This window comes from Sporothrix schenckii, assembly GCF_000961545.1.
Source record: "Sporothrix schenckii 1099-18 chromosome Unknown Cont41, whole genome shotgun sequence".
Classification (NCBI taxonomy): Eukaryota; Fungi; Ascomycota; class Sordariomycetes; order Ophiostomatales; family Ophiostomataceae; genus Sporothrix; species Sporothrix schenckii.
Window position 1 is genome coordinate 527381 of NW_015971142.1, and position 24620 is coordinate 552000.

Sequence of the window (24620 nt, forward strand, 5' to 3'; positions counted from 1 at the left end):
GAGTTTTTTGAGGGCGAACGAAGCTCCGCCCAAAGAAGCTGCGTGGCAATGTACGACGACCGTAGAGAAGGTCATGTGGGATATGTTCGAGCCTGGACAGAGTTCTCCATTCTCGCAAAAGGGGCGTCCATGACAAGTGAGGCAAATTCTGCAGTGTGTCAAGTCGTTGCAAAAGTCAGTTATCTTACTGTGACACACGGAATCCTTTTTGTGCAGCTGTTGCTGCTTCTCTTCGGCGCCGATGCGCTCCGTGTCTTGCCTGCCGTCGTTCTTGTAACGGCCGATCGGTCACAGCAGCGGTCATGTGCGGTTCTTGGAATGGTCCAGCCTTACTGTGGCAGTTTGTTTTCTGATGTAGAGTTTTTTTTTTTTTTTTGTCGACTCTCGCCACAGTGAAGGCCCCCCAGACACCGAAAAGGGTAAGAACAGGGCCTTCGCGCCAGTTTTCAACAGGGCCGTCTCCGAAGCCAGATTGCGCCCAAAACGGAAAGAAGCGAAAAGGCAGTGAAAAGAAGGCACGAAGAGGCAAACCAACGAGCATTCAAACACCTAATACAAAACTGCAAGATTGGTTCGTCAGACAAGCAATTACCGAACTCGTTACATGCATTTTCATTTTGCCTTTCTCCTTTGCGTTTTTTTCTCTTTTATTAATTCTTTTGTCTCCCACTTCGTGCCAGCCAAGAAGCAGGACGAATGTGGAGAGCGACCCGCAAGGCAAGTGTCCACTTAATGCAGCGTAGCGTGGCCACCGCCCGCGTGGTGACGTCGGCGGTGCCTCACAGAGACACCTAGAGCTTTGTACCACCAGATGTATAGCTACCTCGTCGGCGGCAAAATCAGGTACCTTTTTTTTTCTTGGCGCATTGTCTGCTAGTCATCTGGAGAATGGTACAAAGAGCTATGTACAGTGTCGGCTCCTTCCGTCCAGCGTCTCGAAACGATGAACACGCTGCATCGCTCCTTCTGTAATTGCCAGCCAGCTCAGCTCAGCATCACCAAAGGAAAGGGAAGCAGTGCTTATTGTTTTCTGTACCTTCTTGATTCCCGAGTGGGGGCCTTAGAAGAGGGGGAGAGATTTATTCTTGCCCGTGTTGTGCACTGTCGTTGCGTCTGTAGATGTACCCTGTTGCGCTTCTGACTGTAGAAAGTATATACATGTCATCTGGGTTTACACATTAGAGTGGTTGTATCTTAGATTGTCGTAGTTTTTTGAACTCTTATCTGTCTTGTCTTTTCCATATGTTCTCTCTCTTTCCCTCTTTCCCTCTTTCCCTCATTCCCGCTTTCCCTTCTTGACATCTACCTACTCGTCTCCCTGTCGTACCTTCCATTTGCATCAAGACTTCCCTCCTTCTTCTTCGTTCCTTGATCACCGCAACTCGTCTCAAAGTCCAAGTATTTTGCACTTCTTGTTTTTATCATCATCATGGCCGGCCGTCCCATCTTTGTTGCGACCCATCCCCGGTCGTGCTCGACTGCCTTTGAGCGTGTAAGTGCACCACAAGCAACTCCGCCAGCGAAGCCAAACAGGTTTTGACTAGTTCACAGGTCTTCATGACCCGTCCGGATGACATCTCGTGTGCCCATGAGCCCTTTGGTGATGCCTTTTACTTTGGTCCAGAGCGTCTCAGCGCTCGTTTTGCCGACGAGCCCAAGCTCCGCGAGGAGAGTGGCTTCACAAAGACCACCTACAAGGACGTCCTCGACAGCCTTCTGAAACAAGACAAGGTAGGGACCTTCTCGTCGTCTGCTGTAGATGCGTGCTCCCAGACTTTCTCTAACGTCCCCAGCGACTCTTCATCAAGGACATGGCCTACTACCTGTTTGCGCCCCAGGGCCAGCCAACCAGCATGGCCCCGTCTCTGGCTGACCAGGCCAACGGCGTCGACAAGCAGACCGGCGATCGTGCTGCTAACCCGACCACCATCCCGCTCAGCGCCCTGCAAAAGTTCCGCTTTGCGTTCCTGATCCGCAACCCACGCCGCTCGATCCCCTCATACTATCGCTGCACAGTGCCGCCTCTCGTTGAGACCACGAAATTCAACGAGTTTATGCCCTGCGAGGCCGGCTACAAGGAGCTGCGGCGCCTCTTTGACTACCTGCGCGCGCAGGGACTGGTTGCTGACGACGACATCACCATCATCGACGCAGACGACCTGCTCGACCGCCCGGCCGAGGGCATCGAGGCGTTTTGCAAGGCCGTCGACCTCGACTTCCGCCCGGAGATGCTGCAGTGGGACGACTCAGCACACCAAGACCACGCCACGGCAGCCTTTGAAAAGTGGGCAGGCTGGCACAACGACGCGCTGGCGAGCACCGGCCTCAAGGCACGGACGTCGCATAAGAAGACGCCGTCGGCCGACGAGGAGGATGCCGAGTGGGCGTCCAAGTATGGTGCCAAAGGCCAGAAGATCATCCGCGACTGTGTGGATACCAACATGCCCGACTATGACTACCTGAAGCAGTTTACGCTCAAGTTTTGATTTGCCCCGATACGTGTTTTATGTCCAACTGCGTTTTTAAAATACAAAGGCGTTTACTATGGGAGAAATCAATCCCAACATGTCACATGATAATGCAATTATGGTGAAGGGATACCCTTTCTCGTTTTTTTGTCATTCATATTTTGCCAAATACTGCCAAATGTGATACTTGATGTAGTCACGCAGCCGTAAATTCATACAATGGTCTGTTGTACAATAGTCGACGATCTGTCTGTTCACTCTCTCGCTCCATTGCCAGCGTGAGAATCTTTGATGCAACGATTTGCCATCGCACGTTTTGTGCGAAAACTGCAACTGCAAGTACTGCTCTCGTCCTCCAAGTCTATGCTGCAAGAAGCTCCTCCTCCTCGCTCTGTCTGACCCGCGTCAACGGTGGTAGGCCCGCCGCATGCCGCACGTTCTTCGACCACGACCCGGCAATGTTGCGGTCCTGGTCATTGGCCCAGAACACAATTGCCTCGGCCAGCTTGCCGTCGGCCGGCACCACGGCCGACGTCGACGCGGACACCTCCGCGCCGCGCACCTGTATCCGGTTGCCCTGGCCCGCGCCCGCCAGCACCGCTGCCATGTCCGCAATGCTGTTGGCCCGCTGGTCGTTTAGCGCCTCGCCCAGCGCCTTGCGGTCCAGCGCGTACATGTCGTTCTTTTGGTGGCCCCACGACAGCTCGTGCAGTCGCCGGAACTCGCGCAGCTTCTGGAACACCGACTGGCCCACGACGCCCTCGCCCTCGCCAAACTGTATCAGCGCCATGGGCCGCCAGTAGTCCTTGCGCAGCTTGGCCGGCTTCGTCTTCTTGCCGTTGAAGGGCAGCTGCTTGAGCGCGCGGTTGCTCTGTCCTCTGTGTCAGTCGGCGCGGAGAAAAAAATAGAGTGAAATAAAATAAACTAAAAGGTGAAACACACTCTCAGGACTGGTGTGTGCGAGTAGACGACCTGGTTCGTCACAATGTTGTTGTAGACCCAGATCTGCTCGCCGTGGCCTTCGGGGAACTTGGTCAGCTCTGGCTTCGGTTGCCGGTACCGTTTGTACGGCACTACGGGTGGTGTTGTCGGTTTCGGGGTCTGTGTTGTTGGCTTCTTGGGTTTCGGTAGCCGTGTGGCCTGGACTGCGGCTGTGGACAGAAAACGGGCAGTGAGGTTGCGTGACGATGTCGATGCGATCGTAAAGGCCGGGGCCGTTGGCCGCATGGCTTGGCTGCTGCCAATCGCCAATTGGCGGAGGCTTCGTATTGACGGTCCGCTCATCGTGTCATGTGCGTCCTCAGGAACAGAGAGGCGTGTATTCGTTTGTCGCAATGGGGAGGTGGGCGCGCCTGGCTGGAAAACAACAACGCTGCGTCGCTCGTCTGAGGATTTTCCGTGAAGCCGAAAAATCAACAATCTCCAGTTTTTTCCTGGAATTGGGTCACGTGCACCTCAGGCCAATATGTCATTACAATGTATGCGCCCAACCAAGTTCCTAAGAACTTACCTTGCCCAATAAAGCTGTGCCCCACAAAACAGGCCAATAAGGGTGCCCCGCCAGGTCTTGACCAGATCGGTTTCTAGCATCGGCTGGGCGCTTCGAGAGCCTTCCGCCACGGCCTCCAGCGGCTACCAGCGATCTCCAGCAGTCTCCCGCATTCTCCAGCAAGCTACAGCGCCTAGAAGCACACGCTACCATCCACTAGCACTTACTGAGGCATTGCACCCTCACACCACGGCAGGAGCGAGATCGTCCCACCACCGCACCTTCCGAGTCTTGACCAGAGGGCATAAATAACCTGACGTCGTCATCGATCGCTATTTCTTGCTTCGTCTCCCCCCTTTCTGCCTCTTTCTCCCTTTCTTCTCTTGTTCCCCCTCGCTCTATAAACACCTCGATCTGAGCCCATCCACCCACTGGGACCTCACGATACCTCTCGACACACTTACAGAAAGTGCCATCTCGGCAGCTGGTGAAGTCGAATACCCCGCCTCTGCTACTTTACTGCCCGCAGCTCTCGAAGCTTCAACCCGACGAGACAGGCTACGGGAGCTTCCAAAACACTTTCTGCTGTCAACAGCAGAACCTACACTTTACACATCCGCCTCGCCACTAGCCGACAATCACACATCACACAAGATGGCGTCCAAGCTGGACTTCACCGACCGTGCCCAAAAGGCCGTCGAAGACGCCGTGGCCCTGGCCATGCAATATGCACACTCCCAGGTGCTACCCGTTCATCTCACAGTCTCCCTCCTCGATCCCCCGCCGGACCTGTCCAAGGACCAGCAGAACCCGCCGGCCGGTGCCAACAACCCCTCCTTCCTCCGCCAGGTCGTCGAGCGCGCCAATGGCGATCCCCAGCTCTTTGACCGCGCACTCAAGAAGAGCCTCGTCCGCCTTCCCAGCCAGGACCCGCCGCCAGACCAGGTCACCTTCTCCCCGTCCCTCCACGCCGTCTTCCGCAAGGCCGCCGAGCTGCAAAAGATCCAGAAAGACTCGTACGTCGCGGTCGACCATCTGATCGCCGCCCTGTCCGAGGACAGCTCCATCCAGACCTCGCTCAAGGAGGCCAACATCCCAAAAGCCAAGCTCGTCCAGGATGCCGTGACGGCCATCCGCGGCACGCGCCGTGTCGACTCCAAGACGGCCGACACGGAGCAGGAGAACGAGAACCTGGCCAAGTTCACGATTGACATGACCGGCATGGCGCGTGAGGGCAAGATAGATCCGGTTATTGGCCGCGAAGAAGAGATCCGCCGCGTCATCCGCATCCTCTCCCGGCGGACCAAGAACAACCCGGTGCTCATCGGTGAGCCCGGTGTGGGCAAGACGACGGTCGTCGAGGGCCTAGCCCAGCGCATCGTCAACGCCGATGTCCCCGACAACCTGGCCGCCTGCCGGCTGCTGTCTCTCGACGTCGGTGCCCTGGTCGCCGGCAGCAAGTACCGCGGCGAGTTCGAAGAGCGCATGAAGGGGGTCCTCAAGGAGATTACCGAGTCCAAGGACATGATTGTCCTCTTTGTCGACGAAATTCACCTGCTCATGGGCGCCGGCTCGTCCGGCGAGGGCGGCATGGACGCCGCCAATCTGCTCAAGCCCATGCTGGCACGTGGGCAGCTGCACTGCATTGGTGCAACGACGCTGGCCGAGTACCGCAAGTACATTGAGAAGGACGCCGCCTTTGAGCGCCGGTTCCAGCAAGTCATCGTCAAGGAGCCGACCATTCCCGAGACCGTGTCCATTCTTCGTGGCTTGAAGGAAAAGTACGAAGTGCACCACGGTGTCAACATCACCGACAGCGCCCTGGTCTCGTCCGCCAATCTGGCCGCGCGCTATCTCACCTCGCGCCGCCTGCCCGACTCGGCTGTCGACCTGATCGATGAGGCCGCAGCAGCCGTGCGCGTGGCGCGCGAGTCGCAGCCCGAGATCATTGACTCCCTGGAGCGGCGTCTGCGCCAGCTTCAAATCGAAATCCACGCTCTGTCGCGCGAAAAAGACGACGCCTCCAAGACCCGTCTGGCCCAAGCCAAGCAAGACGCCAGCAATGTCGAGGAGGAGCTGCGCCCCCTCCGCGAAAAGTACGAGAGCGAGCGCAAGCGCGGCAAGGACATCCAGGAGGCCAGGGTCAAGCTGGAGCAGCTCAAGGTCAAGATGGAGGACGCCTCGCGCATGGGCGACACGGGCCGCGCCGCCGACCTGCAGTTCTATGCCATCCCCGAGTATGGAGTCCCTGATCCGCAAGCTCGAAAAGGACAAGGCAAATGCCGATGCCGCGCTCAACGCCAACGCCAACGACACCGGCGGCTCTATGATTACCGATGTGGTTGGCCCGGACCAGATCAACGAGATTGTGGCACGCTGGACCGGCATCCCCGTGACGCGTCTCAAGACCTCAGAGAAGGAGAAGTTGCTGCAAATGGAACGCCACCTCGGCCACGTCGTTGTCGGCCAGCGCGAGGCAGTGCAGTCCGTGTCCAACGCCATCCGCCTGCAGCGGTCTGGCCTGGCCAACCCCAACCAGCCGCCCAGCTTCTTGTTCTGTGGTCCCTCGGGTACTGGTAAGACGCTGCTGACCAAGGCACTGGCTGAGTTTTTGTTCGATGACAGCAAGGCCATGATCCGCTTCGACATGTCCGAGTACCAAGAGCGGCACTCGCTGAGCCGCATGATCGGTGCGCCCCCCGGCTACGTCGGTCACGATGCCGGCGGACAGCTGACTGAGGCGCTGCGCCGCCGGCCGTTCTCGATCTTGTTGTTTGACGAGGTGGAGAAGGCCGCCAAGGAAGTGCTCACGGTGCTGCTGCAGCTCATGGACGACGGCCGCATCACCGACGGCCAGGGCCGTGTTGTGGACGCCAAGAACTGCATCGTGGTCATGACGTCCAACCTGGGCGCTGAATACCTGGCGCGGCCCTCGGGCAAGGACGGCAAAATTGACCCGACGACGCGCGAGCTCGTCATGAACGCGTTGCGCAGCTACTTCTTGCCCGAGTTCCTCAACCGTATTTCGTCGATTGTCATCTTCAACCGGCTGACCCGCAAGGAGATCCGCAAGATTGTCGACTTGCGCATCTGGGAAATCCAGAAACGGCTCAACGACAACAACCGCAACGTCGACATTGTCATCAGCGACGAAGCCAAGGACTACTTGGGCAACGCCGGGTACTCTCCCGCCTACGGCGCCCGCCCGCTGCAGCGCCTCATCGAAAAGGAGGTCCTCAACCGCCTGGCCATTCTCATCCTGCGCGGCAGCATCCGTGATGGCGAGAAGGCCCATGTGGAGCTCGTCGACAACAAGATCACGATTGTCTCCAACCACAGCGACAGCGAAAACGAGTCCGAAAACGATTCCATGTTGCTGGACGACGAGGATGCCGTGGAGGAGCTCGTCGGCGACAACATGGACGAGGAGGACGACCTGTTCGACTAAACGGAAAAATATGTGGCGATGAAGTATGAATTTTCTATGATTGAAGCGTTTATTTTTGTTTTGTCTGTTATATACAACTGAGTGTTCAGTTGTCATGATTGATTTCATTGGTACTATGAGTTGGAAGATCTTATCATGAAAGGCAATTTGGGTTGGTGTTAACAAAGAAGGCCAGCCTATGACCATAGTAGAAAACAAACTACTATTAGATAGCATGTTCCAAAGAGGAACGCAATACAAAAATAAATACCAATAAGGAAAGGCAGTGCCCACAAGTGACATTGATCATATCGCTGAGAATGCAAGTGATTCACTCAAGGGCATATGGCTCACAGGTTGGGACGAGGCAACATGGCCGCAACGAGCTTTAACGCGTCACCATCTCTTCATTTGCATTTTGAGTGCAAGAGTCGGGCAGCACAAATAAATAGAACCAGGACATCATCTAGTCCGACTTTTCCATGGTTTGAGTGGCCAAACAGTTGTGACTATCGTGTAGAGCGGTAAACGTGAAGATTGTTTGCGGCACGTGACCTGTCGTCTCTTGTTGACAACTCCTGTCGTATCTACGACTAAAAAACCTACTTCATGCAGCTGGACACCGTACGACTCTTGAGACAGCTCACTAGAGTGAATACATTATCAATGACCTTTGAACGTAGAAACTTTATATTTGAACGGCCTACTGCTTTTAGATTGGCAGGTTATTCATTTTTGGCCAAATTTCCCACCCATACGTGCACAATAGCCGTACTTCAATAGCCTCAGATACATCCCAGTATAACACGCATAAAGTGGAATGAAACAAAATCAGACACCCAATCCCAAACGAAATTCAGAAATCAGAACGAATTGTGACAAAAATGAAAAATGAAATCCCGGTATCGTCAAGCAGCCATTATGAGGAGGCTGGTCTCCTAGGTAGTATAGTAGAATGAAAAAATAGAAAAAAACCATTCCCAAAATATAGAAACCATGAGTAATGTAAACGGAGGGGCGAAGAGAGAGGTATCGCAAAACGAAAAAAAAAAAAAGACAGGATAGCGTAATGGGGAATCAAGAACAACAAATAGTCGGCGATGGAAGGCATTTACAGAATGTCCTTAGAATGCAGGAGCTTCTGCAGGTTCTCGCTACTAAATGCGTCATCGTCATCCTTGTCTTCACCCGGTAGCATCTCGATCAGGCCTGTCAGGTTGGCGAACAGGTCGCCCTGGTTGCGGTAGGCCAGGATCGCGGGGACGGCGGCGTTGTCAAACTCAATGTCGTCGTAGTGGACCTTGACAAAGTGGACGGCGGGGAACGCCGAGACCAGAGGCCGCAGAGCTTGCTCGATAGCGCTGGATACTTGGCACTGGCAGGTTGTTAGCATTGATTGTTCGGTGCGGCAGTACGGTACTGTCGTACAGAAGCAACGGCGTGGTGCAACATCGGAATACATACCTCGTCATCATAGACAAAAACGACAACAACGGTCTCCCGGCCGACCTTCTCAATGGCGTCCAGGTAGCCGAGAGCGTCGACGGTGTCGAGGCGACCATATAAGCGGACGCTTGGTGACGTCCGCCGTGTGCGGATGTGCGCACCAGGCCGTGCGTCGCCCTCCAATTCCCGGCGGCGGGAGTCACGCCACTGTGCCAGGAACGACTCCTCGTCCTCGTCCTCCTCCGATGAGAGATCGCTTTTCTTGTCGTTGTCGACGGAATCGTTGCTGACATGTCCGAGGCCAAACACACTCCGGCGGGCACTGCGGACACGGTTCATAAAGGTAGCCTTGCGGGCCAGCTCGTAATTCCGGGCATCGGCAATGACACCCTTGACACCCGTGGCACGACCCGAGTCGAAAGATGCTGGGGGCAGATTGTAGCCATATGTGTCTGCGCCAGCAGCACTGTGGGACGGCATACGCATGGCGGCGTCAATTTGCTTCGCACGGTACTGTTCTTCTTCGTCAACGTCGTCAATGCCGGCAGATGCAGCTTCTTGTTTGTAGGCGAGACGATCTTCGGGGTGTAGGTGGCGGTCTTCTTCGGAGCCTTGGCTGCTTTTATCGACAAGCTGTTGGAACTCCGCCTGGGCTTCGGTTTGTGACATGACGAAAGAAAGAAAAGAAAGAAAAAGGAAAAAGAGAAGAGAAAGAAGAGGAGAAAAGGGAACCAAGAAGGTGGCGATAGTGTGAGCAGGGGTCACTCCGCTTTAAGTAGTGACATGCAAGTAGCGGAGCAAAAAGGGTACAAGGGGGGGTGATGTGAAAATACCGGAGAGTCTTGCTAGGCACAAAACAAAAGCAAAGCAAGGCACAGGATGAGCGGTCTAGACAAGGCAAAACCAAGCAGGCCCTCGAACGGCGGGGGTGTGTCCGAAGCAGTGGAGGAAGGAAGAAGTGGAAGATGCCGGTGCCAAGTCAGCGAATGGCTGCAGCAACGTGTAAGAAAAGGTGTTTTGAGCAGAGAGCATGCGGTGTTTGGCAGAGTTCCCTAATGGGGTACGGCAAAACAACAAAGCCCTTTTTCAGTAATGGAAGGGATGAATGAAATGGAGAATAAACAGAGGCTGAGGCCAACAAAGGACGTCCAACAGAAAGACGGAAACAACTGTTGGACGGGAAGAAGGGCGGGCGTGTAACGAAGCGCCTATTTCCACGAGGCGCAAGAAACGTGGATGCCACGAAAAGAGACAATAACCACGCGAGAAGCGGGTTGACTTGTTGACTTTGCGGGAAGGGAGAAAGGGGGGAATGAGAGGCAGGGGATCCACGGACGTGAAGCTAACCGCTCGGCTGGATCAAGATACAACAGGTAGAAATACAACAGATAAGGAATCGAGAGCTATGCGGCGGCTGAAGAAGTGGCCGTGAGGAATGGAACGCGGGCTCGAAGCTCGGTGTGGCCGTGGGAGACGCGAGCGTGCAAGAATGTGGGAAAAGGAGGCGTGCAAAAGCAGTCAAAGGATGGGAATGTCGAAACGTCCGTGTTCGACAGGGAAGTTCCGAGGTTTTGCTCAGGCGAGAGAAGAGTAACGAGGATGCGAGAGAAAAGCACAGGAGAAGGATTTGCGAGTGGCTTGTGCCTGCTGTTTTGTTTCTCCCACGCCTGACGTACGTCGCAGGGGGAAAAGGCCAAGCCCAGAGTGAGGATCGTATTCGACTGGGACAAGGGTGAAAACACGACTACTGCGTCAGGGACGATCCTTTCTGGCTTGGATGAGCAGCGCAGGCTGAACCCCTGGGATGCGTCAGGCTGTTTCAGAACAGTTGGGGGGGTTCTAGCAGCGTGGCGTCGGCGAGAGCGAGGTCGCAGTCTTCAAGTGTTGCGTATTCGCGTGTGAGGAACGAGGACCACAACCGAATGCGTGGTTTGATGCCGTGTGAAGAAGGCTTGTGTTGTGGGGAGCATAAGCGAATGTCAGTTTGGCTTTGTCGTGCGGCCGCGTGGAGGTTCGATGTCTCGGTACGACGTCGCTTCAGTGGCGCCAGGGGGGTTGGGGCTGCCGTGTGGTGCGTGCTAAATGTCATGCGCAACTCTGGGTCGGGCAATAAACGGGTCGACGGTTGCAAAAGATGGTGCAAGGCCGAGGAAAGGAGGCAGATTGGGGTTGGCAACGAGAGGTGACAATGGATGAGAAGAGAAGAGCAAATGGCGATGTCAACGGGGTCGGAAGGCGCCAAAGAAATAAATGAGGTCAACAGGTTTTTCATTTAGACCATGCACGAGGAAAGAGCAAAGGACAATATTGACATTCTATGTGCCACGGAAAGGGCTGCCTTGCGTCTTGTGTAGATTGGAGATCCAAATTGCGGCAGGAACCAAATGTGGAAAGACGGCAGAAGCAGGTGGAACACACAGAAGGCAGGCGCTGCATGTTTAATAACGATAAATAAACAGTGCTGATAGCCACAAAATAACGGTGCTCCAGCGGGGCGCCCGCTGAAGATAGTGGGTAGGATACCGCTGGCGGCCTGGTGGTATTTTCTTCTTATCTCCTTTTTTGTTCCTCGCTTGGCCGCGCCTTCCTCATTTTGGCGTGCCGTGCCTGCCTTTCGCGTGGCAGCAGGGATTTGTCAACCATCGATCAAGATACGGCAACTGCGGCGAGGAGATGAGGACGATGCAGGTGCGATGGGCGACTTGCAAGTACTGCAATTACGGGGATACAATGTTGTCGTGAAGGATAAATGCAGGCGCCTACGCACAACCTCTTCTTTGTCGGCACCAACAACACACCGGTCGATATGCACTTAAGACAACGGGTCACGATACGCGTCGATATTCGCAACCAAACACTAGCGCACTCGACAAGACCGGTCCAAATATTTGGCGACATTGGACTGGTGGCTACGAAGTATTTCTTGTATTTTTTTTTTCTTTTTTACGGAGAACATGGATGCGATGGGCTGCCGAGGCAGCAGCAGCAAGTGAGGGCAAGCTCGGAGTCACAGGGCAAGCAGAAAAAGGTGACGAAGAGCATAACCTAATGGAGTCAGATCACAGGTTGGTCAAGGCGTTGCTATTGTGGATGCTGAAAGGAAATGAGCAGAAAGATGCGTGTGTGGACGTCGAACAAAGTACGGAGCACGTAGTCGAGGACACTGAAAATGCATGCGTCACGAGTGATCCACCACGACAAGGAAGGATGTTCTCTCGACGTTCCTCGTGAACAGAAAACCCTAATGTTCGATCGGCACTTCGCCTTCTAGTGCTCTTTCGTCTTGGCTAACCCCTGGCCTTTCCTTCTCAAGACCCCTGCTAGTAGTTGTCATATATTTTGCTCTCCTATTTCGTTTTGGCGATGTTTGTGGCTGTCGGGCGGCGGAGCATTTGCCCACTCTCCGCCTTTTTCGTATGCTTTAGCGTGTTACAGGATCCATTGACAGGCTCTCAAGGGTACGGAGTACATGTACGGGAGAGGGGGGCAGGAAAGGGAGAGATGTTCTGTCGATCAGGACACTGGAATGGGAAAAGGAAGCGAGAGCTGGTCTGGCCAGAAAAAGGATCGAAAAGGAGTACGACAAACATACGGACAACGGAAAATATGACGGGACGTATAAGGAAAGACAAGAAAAAGCAATCGAGACATTGTGCTGTCCAGAGCTGACCAGAGACATTACGAAACCCTTGAACTTTGGGGATTGTCCCATTGGCATTTTCCCATGCCTGACAAAATGGCGAACTGTGCATGGCCTGTTTTGCTTTTCGATTAATCGAGTGATACGACGCACCATAAGGCAAACGGAATGAATACAACTGTGTGGTTTTGATGCTCTGTGGAACCGGCGACAAACAGCGACAGCATCTCAACGTCTTGGCAATTCAGGGCCCCTGTACGGAGGACTTCGTACGGCGTGTGCCATCTTCTTTTCGTAGCACGACGTACAGATGAGTACGACATATGGGACCGGTGTATATTCCACATGCAAATAATGCATGCACAGGGCCGGGAAAGCATTGTCATACGGCTCGAGTAGGCGTAGGATGACAGATCTACGATGCAAGAGAGCAAGCTACATAAAAGGCGCCGCACACTGGGTCGTATACTTCTTACTTGTTCTCACTTGTTCTCACTTGACTAGTCCGTACAGTATTCATTCACACTATAACGCAGCCGACCATGACGGAAATGCGAGGCGGTGGGTTCTTTACGGATATGACCGATCTAGTTTCTGTTCATCTATGTGTCCATTTAAAGTAGTTGGGAAGAGGATAGCATCAATACTGGGTAAAAGGGAGCCTGGTCTTGCCCTGGCCAAGGACCACGAGCCTCGTCCCTCGTCCCTTGGGCTGAAACCAACAGCGCGATGCACGCTGGAACAGACCATCATAACCAAGCCAGGCGGAGCATGATCAAGGTCGAGGGCGGAACGAATAGAGGAAGTTTCGTTTGCCTATCAAGCATTTAATCCAAAACAAGACAAGAATAAGTGTGGTTTAAGATCGTACCCAAACACTGATTGTCATGATCCTTGGTATGATATGTCGTGTTTGTCCAGACGCAGGCTTTGAACCTTGAGTAGGACAACACCATTTAACGATCATATCGTTCGTCGGTATGATTAAGTGTGAACTACGTATCACTAATATTGCCATGCTCACTCCTATTGGAATTGCCGTTTTCCATGAAAAATAAACAACTACATAGAATTTCGCTGTTCCCCTAAAGTTTATTTTAACCTTCAATTTTCAAATAGATAAATAAATCAAGCCACTGCAGGTACTAAACGATAGACATCCGCTTTGACGAGATTGGCCGACAAGACTGAGAATTGTCGAAACCACGGAGAAAAAGTACATAAACATGAACTTGCAACGTCATTCATGCCCGGGCATTCAATGTACACCATATATTTAACTGTGACGTGCTGGCATCAATACGCTATCATCAGCCGCACTCTGTCCAACCGGTCGGCCACGAGGATACAGTATACCGCGGGTGTCTACCCACTTTCAAGTGTGTCCTTACGTATATGAGTACGTCTTGCGCAGAGGAGCTGTTTGGACATCGTCAACCAGGAGCATAGGAGGCTGCTGAGCTGATGGAGTTCTTATATGCAAGGAACACAAGACTATAGAGTCCAGGAAACGATTATCACTAGCCACAAATACGAAGCAAGCAAGTTGATGCACCAGAATGACGAAGCACATCGGGAGAGAAACATCAGTACACAGTGGTTGTCATCAATATCACAGTAAGACAATTTTTCGAGTTGGTACAAATAAGTTATTTTTTAACGACAAACGAAACAGATCAAGTAATAAAAGGATATCGTTAGAGTGGTGGTGTGAGCTTCTAGTAGATAGAAGGTAGCGGTCGGACGGCGGAGCGAAAGAGGGAGGAGTAATGGAAAGAAGAAGGTGGATGTAAAATGAGTAAAACGTCAAAGGTCGAGGGAACAAGAAAACTGGGCACTCGTGTCGTGTTACACCGGCCAACTATACAAGAGGAAAGATCGTCTTGAACAAGACACAAAGACAGAGGATGAATAAAAAAAGGGAATATAGAACAGAGGAAGAAGTAAAAAGGAGACAAAGTTCAAGAGAAGAACAGAACATACACGAGATGAAAACAGTTGAGCCGAATTATGACAGAGCAAAGGCAAGGAATAAAAAGAGACCCTTTTAGCAGACAAAACAGAGGAAACAAGAGCACAGGAAATAAGTGAGCCAACAAGGACCCGAAGAGAAGCGTCGCAGCGGCAAGGCTGGGACGCTGCTTCAACTCGTGCATTGTGGATTTGGATGTATGCGAACAAAAAGAGAAGAAGAAAACGAAATAATAACAGCACTTGCTGCTTCCCATATTCAACGTCAACAGCCGCTAATGTGGAATTGAAAAGTCGGGGCGGGACAGACTGCCGTGGACTGGCCGCTATGCAAACAAATCGGAAAAGGTTCGCTTGTAAAAGCTGTGCATTAGCCCAAATTTGTTCCAGTTATGCCAACCATACGGAGAGAACCCGTATCGAATTGTTAGCAGTGTATCGACAATAGATTTTGGGAATATTCGTTCGTCGATCCCGTCTGAATATAATGTCGCTATATATTCGTCGCCTTCTCCAGATGTCTCGGGGGTGGCGGTCCCCCGTTTTCGTCGCTTTTTTATATTGTTGTAGATCGATAGAGCGAAATTTGTGGCAAACGTGGTTCGTTGTCGGAACAATATCAAACAAATGAGGCATTCGTCTCGTCGTTATAGGCAATTGCCTTAGTAAGCCCAGATCTTCAGCTATGTGGTTGTTAGCAATATGTGACCGAGGCAGGGTATTGCAAAATAAAGAGGAAAATACTGACCGAGGAATCCCACGAGCCTGTGCACAGGCTGATGCCGTCGTTGCTGACACCCAGGCAGCTTACACGGTTCTCGTGGCCGACAAGAGAGCCGACCTTCTCGCCGCGCGTGACATCCCAGACCTGACGGAACTGTTAGCACTGAAAAGACAAATGAGAAGACAACAGAGACAATGCCACCAATGCGGTATGTAGCACAGTTGGAGAAGGACGTGTCTTACCTTGCACTCGAAATCGTCGTAGCCCGCGAACAGTAAACGGCCAGACACTGAGGTGGCGACCGACGTGATACCGCAAAGAATGGACTCGGACTGAACACGACATATCGGTTAGCATCTGTATACCGTTCATCAAGAGCACAAATACGGGCCGCAAGCGAACACCCCGTATATGACACCAGAAAGTGGAAGAAGTAGGCAAAACGACAAAAGGACATACACCGTAGACGTTGAGCTCGCGATCGGCACGGATATCGAACAGACGGCAAGTGGCGTCGTCGGAGCCAGTCACAAACGAGTGGCCGTCAGGGAAGAACTGGATGGCGTTGATGTCGGACTCGTGGCCGGCGAATGTCTGGACGGCCTTGCCGGCGCGGATATCCCACAGCTTGGCGAAAGCGTCGCACGCACCAGAGATGAAGGTGTTCTGGTTGGTCGGGTTCAAGCTGATGCTCATGACGTCGCCCAGGTGATCGGCAAACTCGACCACACGCGTGCCGGTCTCAATGTCCCACTTCATGCAGGTCATGTCGCCGGACGAGGTCAGGATGCTGCGGTCGTTGATGAAGCGACAGCACGAGAGGTAGCCGGCGTGGCCAGACAGTTCGCGAGCAACACGAGTGGGACCGTCACGGTTCTGGTTGAGGTTGTAGATGGAGCAGATGTTGTCGAGACCACCGCAGGCAACGTAGTTGCCACTCGGAGCATACGCGCAGGTCATGACCCACGACGAGCGCAGGGGAATGGCGTGGACTTTGTTGGTTGTGTAGGCGTCCCAGATGATCAGCTTGCCGTCCTGCGAGGCGGACACGAGGTGTCTCCGGTCGGTGGACCAGTGCATGGCATAAATCTTGGCCAGATGGCCCTTGAGAGTGCGCTTCGGCTTCATCATCTGGTTCCGCGAGATCGGCTCGTGCGCCTGCTGAGCAACAGCGCGAACTAGACGGTAGCAAGGTTAGCAAAGGGGGAGGGAACACGACCAGGGCCATCACGCAAAGCTTCCCATCACGAGGGCCCAAAACGCCATGTAAAAGGTACGCGAGAAGAGAGCATTGGACACTAGAACCAGGTTGAGGATATGACTAACGTGTTGTATCGGCGAGCTCATCCTTCTTTCTCTTGATGCGGTCTTTCAGCGTCTCGGCCTCACGGCGTGCTTGCTGGATCCGTGCCTGCATCGCCTCCGGCGACACGTCGCTTTGCCGTTGCGAGTCCATTGTTGGCTGTTTGATGATGGTTGGGAAGAGAGTGTCAATGTCGGTAAAGTGGTGGGCGCGACGAGGTAGAAAAAGGCGAAGATCGCTGGTCGTCAGGTGAAGCAGAGCTGACGGGGTGCGGTCAATTGGGAGCCGACGATTTGATGAATCAGGTTGGCGAGAATATCATGCGAAATAGAACAAAAAAAAAGAGAGCCTCCAAAGGATTCGGATCTCTTGGCTGTTCGAAGCGCAGGCTTCTCGTTTCTTTGCTCTTTCGTGGTTCGTTCAGGAGAGCTGCCGTTGATTCGTTGCGAAAAGGCAGGCAAGAGACGAAAGGGGGTGGATTGGAATGGGCGAACAGGAACAACAGAGAAAATAAAGGGCGACGCCCACTGTGCGCTACGGGAAGGGGAGGAGGTGAGGAATTGGATGGCCTTTGAAAGGGGGGATTTTAGCAGAGGAAAACGGTGTGCCAAAGTGGTAAGACGAGCGAGCGAAGGCTGTTTTCGCCCAGTCGCAGCCACCAGATGGTAAAAAAGTGGAGAGCAGGGAAATAAGAGGGCGATTCAACGGAGGGCAAGCACCACAAGGAGGTTAGTTGGCGACCAGGGTTGACCAAAGCGACGAAACGGCGATGGCAGTAAGCGGACAGACAGAGAGGACATTCGCTTTTGGTGAGCGGTCGACGTTCGTGAGAGCTGGTGACCGCTGTAAGAGGAGAATTGTCGAGAGATGTGGATCGAGGGGTGAAGATGGAAAGAAAAGAAAACAATATGCTAATTGTTCTGACCGGAAGAATAAAGCAGCAACTGCGGCTGCAACGGACGGGATGGAGAGGAAACAACGACCGACAATAACGGCCGCGTACAAGCTTACTGGGAAGGAGGCCAGTGCTGGTTCGACAAGCAATGTGGGTTCTTTCCCTCTTCTGGTAGGCGTTCAGCATACGCTAATTATCCTTTGGGGCTCCCAAATGCAAAAGGGGAAGGGGAGGAAATGCAATGCGCGGTCGAGGTGGTGTTTTACGACGTGCAGGAGGTTTGCGGGTGCAACGAGGAGATCTCCCAAAAGGGAGGGGGGGTTTAGCGTAGAAAGGGAAGGAACGAAGGGGAGATTGGGGGGTGAGAGGAAAGTGCCACCGACAACGCGGTTTAGGGGCCGTGGAGGGTAGAGCGGGTGGGTCTTTCAGGCGAGCTGCCAAGGCGGTGGAGGACAGCTCTTTCCTGGAGAACGCACTTGCACAATGGTTGCTGAATGGATTGTGAGAGAGCTCTGTGCAACCACTGGTGCTTTTCGCACAGTGCAGCTGGCTAATGAGCGCCATTTCTAGCTGTGTTGTGCTTCTCGGTCCGCAGTAAGTACACTGTGCATACACGTTGCGTCCTGTGCGCCGAAAAGAGCAGCTAATGATGCACTATTGACGGTGAGAGCTAGAGTTAACAGTTTGTTCTATTACTCCGTTCTCCGCGATATTTCCTATTCAGAAAGAAACCCAGTATTATCTCAAGACCCTTATGATGCGGAGTATCTGTCGTATCTGTCCATTTCGTGAGAACAGAGGATTGAATAGTCCGGTCAATGAACGTGCAGCACTCTGCCTTGCCGGTCTGCCGCTGTCGCTTGTCGTTTCTGTGGCGCTGTCAACTCTCTGGACATCATTTCTGCACAACTTGCAGCCAGGCGATCCAGGTAGAGCCTGGCCTTGCTTGCGGTGCATGCAGTTAAACGGCTGTGGCTATATTTTGGGAGCGTCCTTGTCCAATTTTTCAGGCAAGATAGGAGACGGGCCAGGAATATCTCTGTGCAACGAGACCGGTCGCTGTTGGACCGGAAGCTCAGTCGCGCCGCCAGTAAGAAAAACCAGATTAGAGTAGCAGTAGACGGCGCGTCGGGTATTTTAATTTACGCACGCTAAGGCGAAGCAAATGCAAGGGGCCCAGTTGACGAGACGCGGGAAAAGGGGAGATGCATTACAAAAGCAGAAGGCGAAAGTTGACCAGGCGAGGCAGACGACACAGGACAGACGCGAACAGATCAAATGCATGACATCTATGTGGCCCCTGCGCGGGAGCCGACAAAAAATCGAAGGATCGGGAGACAAAAAAGGAACTACAGACACAAACAGACGATCAAAGTGGGCAAATCATTGGCAGCAACGGCCAACAGAGAGGTGTGGGTGTCTCACATTCTGAACCCATCGACCAGAGAAGGATATGGACAGGCATTCGCCGTACGGAGCAATACTCAGTCTCGTCAGTGTCCGATGCTCGCCACACGCAGCGATGGGGGACTGGACACAAACAGCCAGCCAGATGCAGGCAAGACAGGGCAGAGAAGCAACAGGCGCAACTGGCGCAGGACTCTGTCAACAACCAAGACCGCAAAGGCTCATTAAGCTGCCTGATTAAAGGCTGTCCGTGACGGTTTTGTGTTCCTAGCTCTTTTTTGTGATCTCTTGTCGGAAGCTCTGCACTTTAGAACGCGCCGAGACCCCGGGACTGGAACGACGTTAGTGCCTGGCCTGGCATTGCTTACGTCGTTTTTACTCCTCATATATCGCTGAAAGTACGTTTGTGAGATGTGACTTCTTTCTCAGAAGACAAAATACCAATGCCTCTAGCTCGGTGTGCCGTAAAATACCGTGCAAGCATCGACGGTGGACGATTGTAGGCACTCGCCGACATGTCTCAAATGCAGCAGCGATCGCCCTTTCCCGGAAGGAGGGACGTTGAGACAGGACGGAAGAGATGTGCCCACACTGATGCTCAGGGAAGGGGCGGCCCAGGCTTAAATGGCCCGTGCATTGCTGTCGTGACATAACACAACGGCTACGGACACTTTATTCTTTGCTCGTCTCACCCTTTGTTTGTTTCCGTTGTCTCGTTTGTCGTCGACTTCGATCTGCTCCAAATACCCAACGAGCCAACTTGCGGTGCTTTTGTCTTTCGTTGGTGGGAGGGACAACGGCCCCTATTTTATTTTTCGTCTATTCTTTTCTTTTTTTCCGGTGATTAGCTTGCTAAATAGCTGGAAGAGGGCCCACATCCCGAGTCGCGACGTAATTTTTGTCTCTTGAAGGAAGGTACGACGCCAATGTACGAAGTAGAGGAGGGCCGTTGCCTTACTGAAGACGAACGGACAGTAAGTATTACGGCATACGAAATATACGCTGTTGCTTTCTCAGCATCCTTCAGTGCAACATCGCGCCGTATACATGTACAATCAAAACGTTTGGTCGCCCGAAGAATGCTTGTATTGGGCCCTGTAAAATGTATGTCGCTGTGGTGGACTGGGCCCCCGGGTACCTTAAGGCTGGTTGCCATTTCGAGCCTAGCCTGAACAGCTGGAGGGGAGATTTGTTGTCTGGGTTGCGACAGGATGGGGGATTGGCAGGGGGGTCCATCAGGAGCGACAGGAGAAGCAGGAGGGAATGGTCATCTACAGGGCCTGACCCCAGTGAAGGGAAGTTTTTACTCCATAGAGCCCCATTGATTGTCCATGATCCTCGACTTCTTCGCAGCTAACGTGACCCTCTATTTTCGTCTTGATATTTTGCCTTTCGGCTTGTACTTTGTGTGTTTTTGTATTTTATTGATTTATTCGGCTTTTCTTTCTCTTCCTTCCCTATTTTTTTTTTTACCCCAGTCTCCATTCCTTTAGCTCTGATTCACCGTTTTCTCCTGAAGGTCTGATACGCGGCTGTCTATCAACCAAGCGCACCCGCGCCCTGGGTTTTGCGCCGCGCCTATGTCGGTACTGATCCGCTGGCTCTGTTGGATTCTTTGACAGCCCGTGATACTTCTCATCGGCCGTAGCTTTCCATCTTTCCATCTGGACGCTGAGATCAGCGGCCCACCTGTGAGCCTCGTCGGGCAAGCTGTCGGTCCCGTCTTGAACAGGTCTTGGATGGGCAGGCGGGTTGAACATGCCGGCGGGCTAATGGCGACAAACGATGTGTGCGTTTGCGGGTGGAGCGGCCCGCGGGGAGAAATTATGAGCAGCAATGGAAGACTGAAACTTGAACAGGCAGGCTTGTTCTCGTTTCGAGTGATGCATCTCTGCCTCTTCAGACTGTTGTTATTTTGCCAAAAACATACCGGCTCCAAGCTTGGCTTTTATTTTCATTGGCTTTTATCTAAGTAACCTCTAGACCATGTACGTCATATAACCAAGTTATTTACCTGTGCGAGTCAGCCCAAGCACGGAACCAGTCGAGGGTCTCGGGGTTGGCAACGCTGGCATTCGTCTTGACCTGCATGCCGGATAGAATCTGCTTAACGGCAACCTCGATCCTAGGAGTGGTTAGCGCATTACTCACACAAATATATGCATGGGAGGACGCCATACGCCGCTGGTGACATACTTCTTGCCATTGCTTGTCCGCGGAATGCCACTGCACTCCTCAATGATCCCGGGCACGTGCCGGGGACTCAGCTCTTTTCGTATGGTCGTCTTGATGCGGTTGCGGAGGTCATCGAATGTGACACCGCCTGGCGTCGCGATAACGAACAGGCACACCGTCTCGTCCGTATCCTGGGCCCGTCGCCGTCCGACACACAGCGAGTCCTCGACCTCGCTGGCAAAGAAGCGTGTGATGATGTTGTAGATCTCGGCACTGCCAAAACGCACGCCCGAAGGTTTGAGGACGCCGTCAGACCGGCCCAGCATGACCAGCGACTGGTTGTCGGCGCCTTCGAGGCGGACAAAGTCACCGTGGTGCCACCAGCCGTGAAAGCGCTCAAAGTAGGCGGCGCGGTACTTTTCGTTGCCGTCGTAAAAGGTCAGGGGCTCGCAAGGGAAGGGCTTGATGCACACGAGATCGCCCTCTTCGCCGGCCGGAACGAGCTTAGGATCGTCAAAGGCAGATGCCGAATCGGCGACGGCAATGGCCATGCCGAGGCCGGCGCACTGCACCGCGCCCGCTGTGACTGGAAGGAGCGGGCATGGTCCGCCGAACAACGAAATGATGTCTGTGCCACCCGTAATCGAGGCAAGGTGGACCCGCTTGGGGAACGTCTCGTACACGTATGCGAAGGTCGACGGCGGCAGTGGCGAGGCGGTCGAGTAGATAGCCTCGAGGGCAGACAGGTCAATGGAGGGGTCGGAGGAGATCTTGACCTGCTTTGACTCAAGTGCAATGAGATACGCTGCAGAGGTACCGAAGTGTGTCACGCGCTTGTCGGACAGCACCTTGGGTAACGACAGTTCACCTTGTGGCCGGAAAGGCGAGCCCATGTACAGCACCAACGATGCCCCGACCGACAGCGCCGCAACGCTCCAGTGCCACATCATCCAGGATGTGGTCGTGTAGTAGAGCATGCGCGACTTGGGGCCTATGGAACAGTGCAGGGCAAGCTCTTTCTTGTGCTGGATGAGTGTACCCAGCGCTGTGTGGATGATGGCCTTCGGCAGGCCGGTCGTGCCACTAGAGTAGAGGATGTACAGGGGGTGCGAGGGTGGCAGCGGCTCAAAGCGCAGCGGCTCATCTGGCGCGCTCGCCAGGAAGGTGCCGTACGCCTCCGCTACAGCGACCTTGCTCCGCAGAGTTTCGAGGCCAAGGCTGGCCTCTGTCGGTTGGTGGTCGGGGTACTTGACGGAGTCAACAATAATCACGGCCTTTAGATGTCCACCGTCGCTCAGCGCGTCGACAATCTGCAGCGTTTTGTCTGTGCTGGGCCACAACTTCCCGTTGTACATGGAAACGTGGTCCGAAAAAAGAACCTTGGGCTTGACGCGCACAAGACGGTCCAGCACAGCGCTCACGCCGTTGTCGGGGCTGATGGACGTCCAGACAGCACCAATGGAAGCGGCCGCGAGCATGGTGACAATAGCATCGGCATGGTTACCAATGAACCCTGCCACGACATCACCGTCGTGCACGCCGATGGCCGGTGAACGCAATTGGGCAGCACATCGGCGGACTCGGTCGCGCAGCGTGGCCCATGTCATCTCCTCCGAGCCCAGGGCGTCCCAAGCTTCGGTCATTGTGATCAGAGCGGTGGCAGACGGGTCCACTTCGACACCGGCAGGGAACAGCATGTTCTCGGCAAAGTTGAGGCGGGCACCCTGGAAGAAGTCGGGCCGTGGGTACATGGTCGTAGTCGGCAGGACCGTGTCGTATGGTTTCGAGGCCGTGATTCCAACATAGTCCCAGACGGCCGCCCAGAAGTCGGCGAGGCTGTCAACGGACCAGCGGTGCAGGTCAGGGTAGTTGGTCAGCTTGAGCCCATGCTTCTTGTTGACAGTCTCCAGGAACTGGAACATGGGTGTTTGTTGAGGGTTCGGGTGCCGCCAGAGCTCCTCAGGAGCCGGCGAGGCTGTGGCAGAGGGGCCAGCCATGCTCGCTGAGCGTGTGTGTATGCGTGAGCTGTGCTTCCTCGTGCAAGTTGGAATTGTGTGTACGGGTGCCCGTGTGCTGCGTGTGGTGATGTGTGCAAGTTTGCAAATTGGCAGCGCCGGAGCTGCAGCCTGGCGCTTTTGAGAACTGTGACAGGAACTGAAATATTATACAGCCGACGGGAAGATAGTTCGGCTTCGTAGCTGCTTCCTATGGTGCTGCCCTTGCAGATTGTGGGGAAGGCACGACGGAAAGGCCAGGAACCAAGTCACGACTCAATATTCCGCGAAGGGAAGGTACTCGGCTTACAGCTGGGGTTCTAAGCCGAGGCTTGCCTTTTGGTATGGGGAAAGGCTGGCCCACGGAGCGAATTGCGCACCACTTCAGCGGAGTGGTCCGTCCGAAGTCACGGTTAGCAAATATAGTCATGTGACCTGGCTCGTGACAAAAGTGAGTCTGTAGTCTCACACAGAATAGTCGAGGAATGCGAAAGGTGTATGAAAGCCATGCATGTAAACATGGGGACGGGCAGACGTCATGGAGAAACGTGCGTGCTTGAGCATTCCAGGTCGACGGATTGTGTCAGAACTGGCACAAGATATTAAACACCAAGTGACTCGGTGTGTCTCCCGCAGATGATTCACATCGAAGACGGTGATGAGATGTACTCTCACTTGCGAACGACACCATAGACTCCCAATCAATCGTCTGAGACGCAATTGTCGGCTGCTGCCGTATGTACCGGACAGCTAGCCGGCGTATCATCTCCGTGGCGGACGTGTCGAGGACTGCAGCTGCCTTTGGTCTCGGCACTAACATCCAAAGAACGGTCTGAAGTATGGATTCCTCATTTTCTTTACACAAATGACGTCGAATGCAGCTGGCTTTCCGTCGCATCGCGAAAGCTGCCGGCATCCCCTTCGGGACATCCTTTAACGTTGGGCCTGTGCGAGAATCGTAGCGGGTGCTGCATAGACGAATGCGGCTGTCGTGTGATTCCCACTCTCACAGGGCTCGCTCCGGCCCATCCGACCATCGTATCTCGTTTTCGTAGGGCGGTGTGCAAGGCTGGCAGCCGTGCCTGAATCCTCGGGGCCAAATGCCGAGGAGTTGAAGCGGTCTGCATGAACTGTGTGCCACCTACATACAGTGTATCTACAGCAAACCTAGCATAAACGTATTCCAGCGTCTTCAGTACACACAGCGAATTCCAACATACAGCTTTATCGCTGAGGGCTGCGATGGCGCAACGCTGTGCTGCAACCTTCGCACAATTACGTCGCACTTCCTCCGTAATGTGCTAGCATTTGATTGAAGCTTTTCTTTCGAAGCTTTTCTTTCTCACTGCAAAACGCGGGCAAAGGCGGAATCAGCATGTCATCCCATGTTTCCCCTGGCCCAATTTCCGGATTCTCCGGGTACGCGACAAGACCCGAACAGACTACGAGGCTAGCGCTGTGGTGGGTGAGTGGCAAGTGAAATTTGAAGTGGCAGAGGGAGAATTGGGGACAAGAAAAAAAAGGACTTCTGTAAAAATTTTGGGACCACAAGAGTCCCAAATCCACCGTAACCAGCGCACGGTGGCTCCATACGTGACATGAGAATTGCTGGTCACTTGCGCCGCTGCCGATGTATCTCTCTTACTGCGTCCCGCCTTCTGCCCCCGCTAATTAAACGGCA

General features: G+C 53.7%; 6 protein-coding genes across 6 annotated transcripts; 1 reads left to right on the forward strand and 5 right to left on the reverse strand.

Annotated features, from left to right (window-relative positions):
* Positions 1-1429: 1429 nt before the first annotated feature.
* Positions 1430-2486, forward strand: SPSK_07728 (uncharacterized protein; the record flags this gene model as incomplete). Its single annotated transcript, XM_016734385.1, has 3 exons — positions 1430-1492; positions 1552-1731; positions 1794-2486. The coding sequence occupies 3 exons, from the start codon at positions 1430-1432 to the stop codon at positions 2484-2486; spliced, it is 936 nt and encodes a 311-aa protein (XP_016590473.1).
* Positions 2487-2829: 343 nt separating this feature from the next.
* Positions 2830-3752, reverse strand: SPSK_07810 (uncharacterized protein; the record flags this gene model as incomplete). The annotated part of the gene is made up of 2 exons (XM_016734465.1): positions 2830-3339; positions 3411-3752. 2 exons carry the CDS (start codon positions 3750-3752, stop codon positions 2830-2832), a joined length of 852 nt encoding a protein of 283 aa, XP_016590474.1.
* Positions 3753-8495: 4743 nt separating this feature from the next.
* Positions 8496-9499, reverse strand: SPSK_07761 (phosducin; the record flags this gene model as incomplete). The annotated part of the gene is made up of 2 exons (XM_016734417.1): positions 8496-8759; positions 8849-9499. 2 exons carry the CDS (start codon positions 9497-9499, stop codon positions 8496-8498), a joined length of 915 nt encoding a protein of 304 aa, XP_016590475.1.
* A 5604-nt stretch (positions 9500-15103) lies between these two features.
* On the reverse strand, positions 15104-16621 carry SPSK_07459 (guanine nucleotide binding protein (G protein), beta 1; the record flags this gene model as incomplete). The annotated part of the gene is made up of 5 exons (XM_016734121.1): positions 15104-15124; positions 15190-15318; positions 15408-15497; positions 15625-16343; positions 16492-16621. The coding sequence occupies 5 exons, from the start codon at positions 16619-16621 to the stop codon at positions 15104-15106; spliced, it is 1089 nt and encodes a 362-aa protein (XP_016590476.1).
* A 3618-nt stretch (positions 16622-20239) lies between these two features.
* On the reverse strand, positions 20240-20530 carry SPSK_08182 (uncharacterized protein; the record flags this gene model as incomplete). The annotated part of the gene is made up of 1 exon (XM_016734820.1): positions 20240-20530. One exon carries the CDS (start codon positions 20528-20530, stop codon positions 20240-20242), a length of 291 nt encoding a protein of 96 aa, XP_016590477.1.
* A 250-nt stretch (positions 20531-20780) lies between these two features.
* Positions 20781-22942, reverse strand: SPSK_07159 (acetoacetyl-CoA synthetase; the record flags this gene model as incomplete). Its single annotated transcript, XM_016733826.1, has 2 exons — positions 20781-20895; positions 20967-22942. 2 exons carry the CDS (start codon positions 22940-22942, stop codon positions 20781-20783), a joined length of 2091 nt encoding a protein of 696 aa, XP_016590478.1.
* Positions 22943-24620: the final 1678 nt, after the last annotated feature.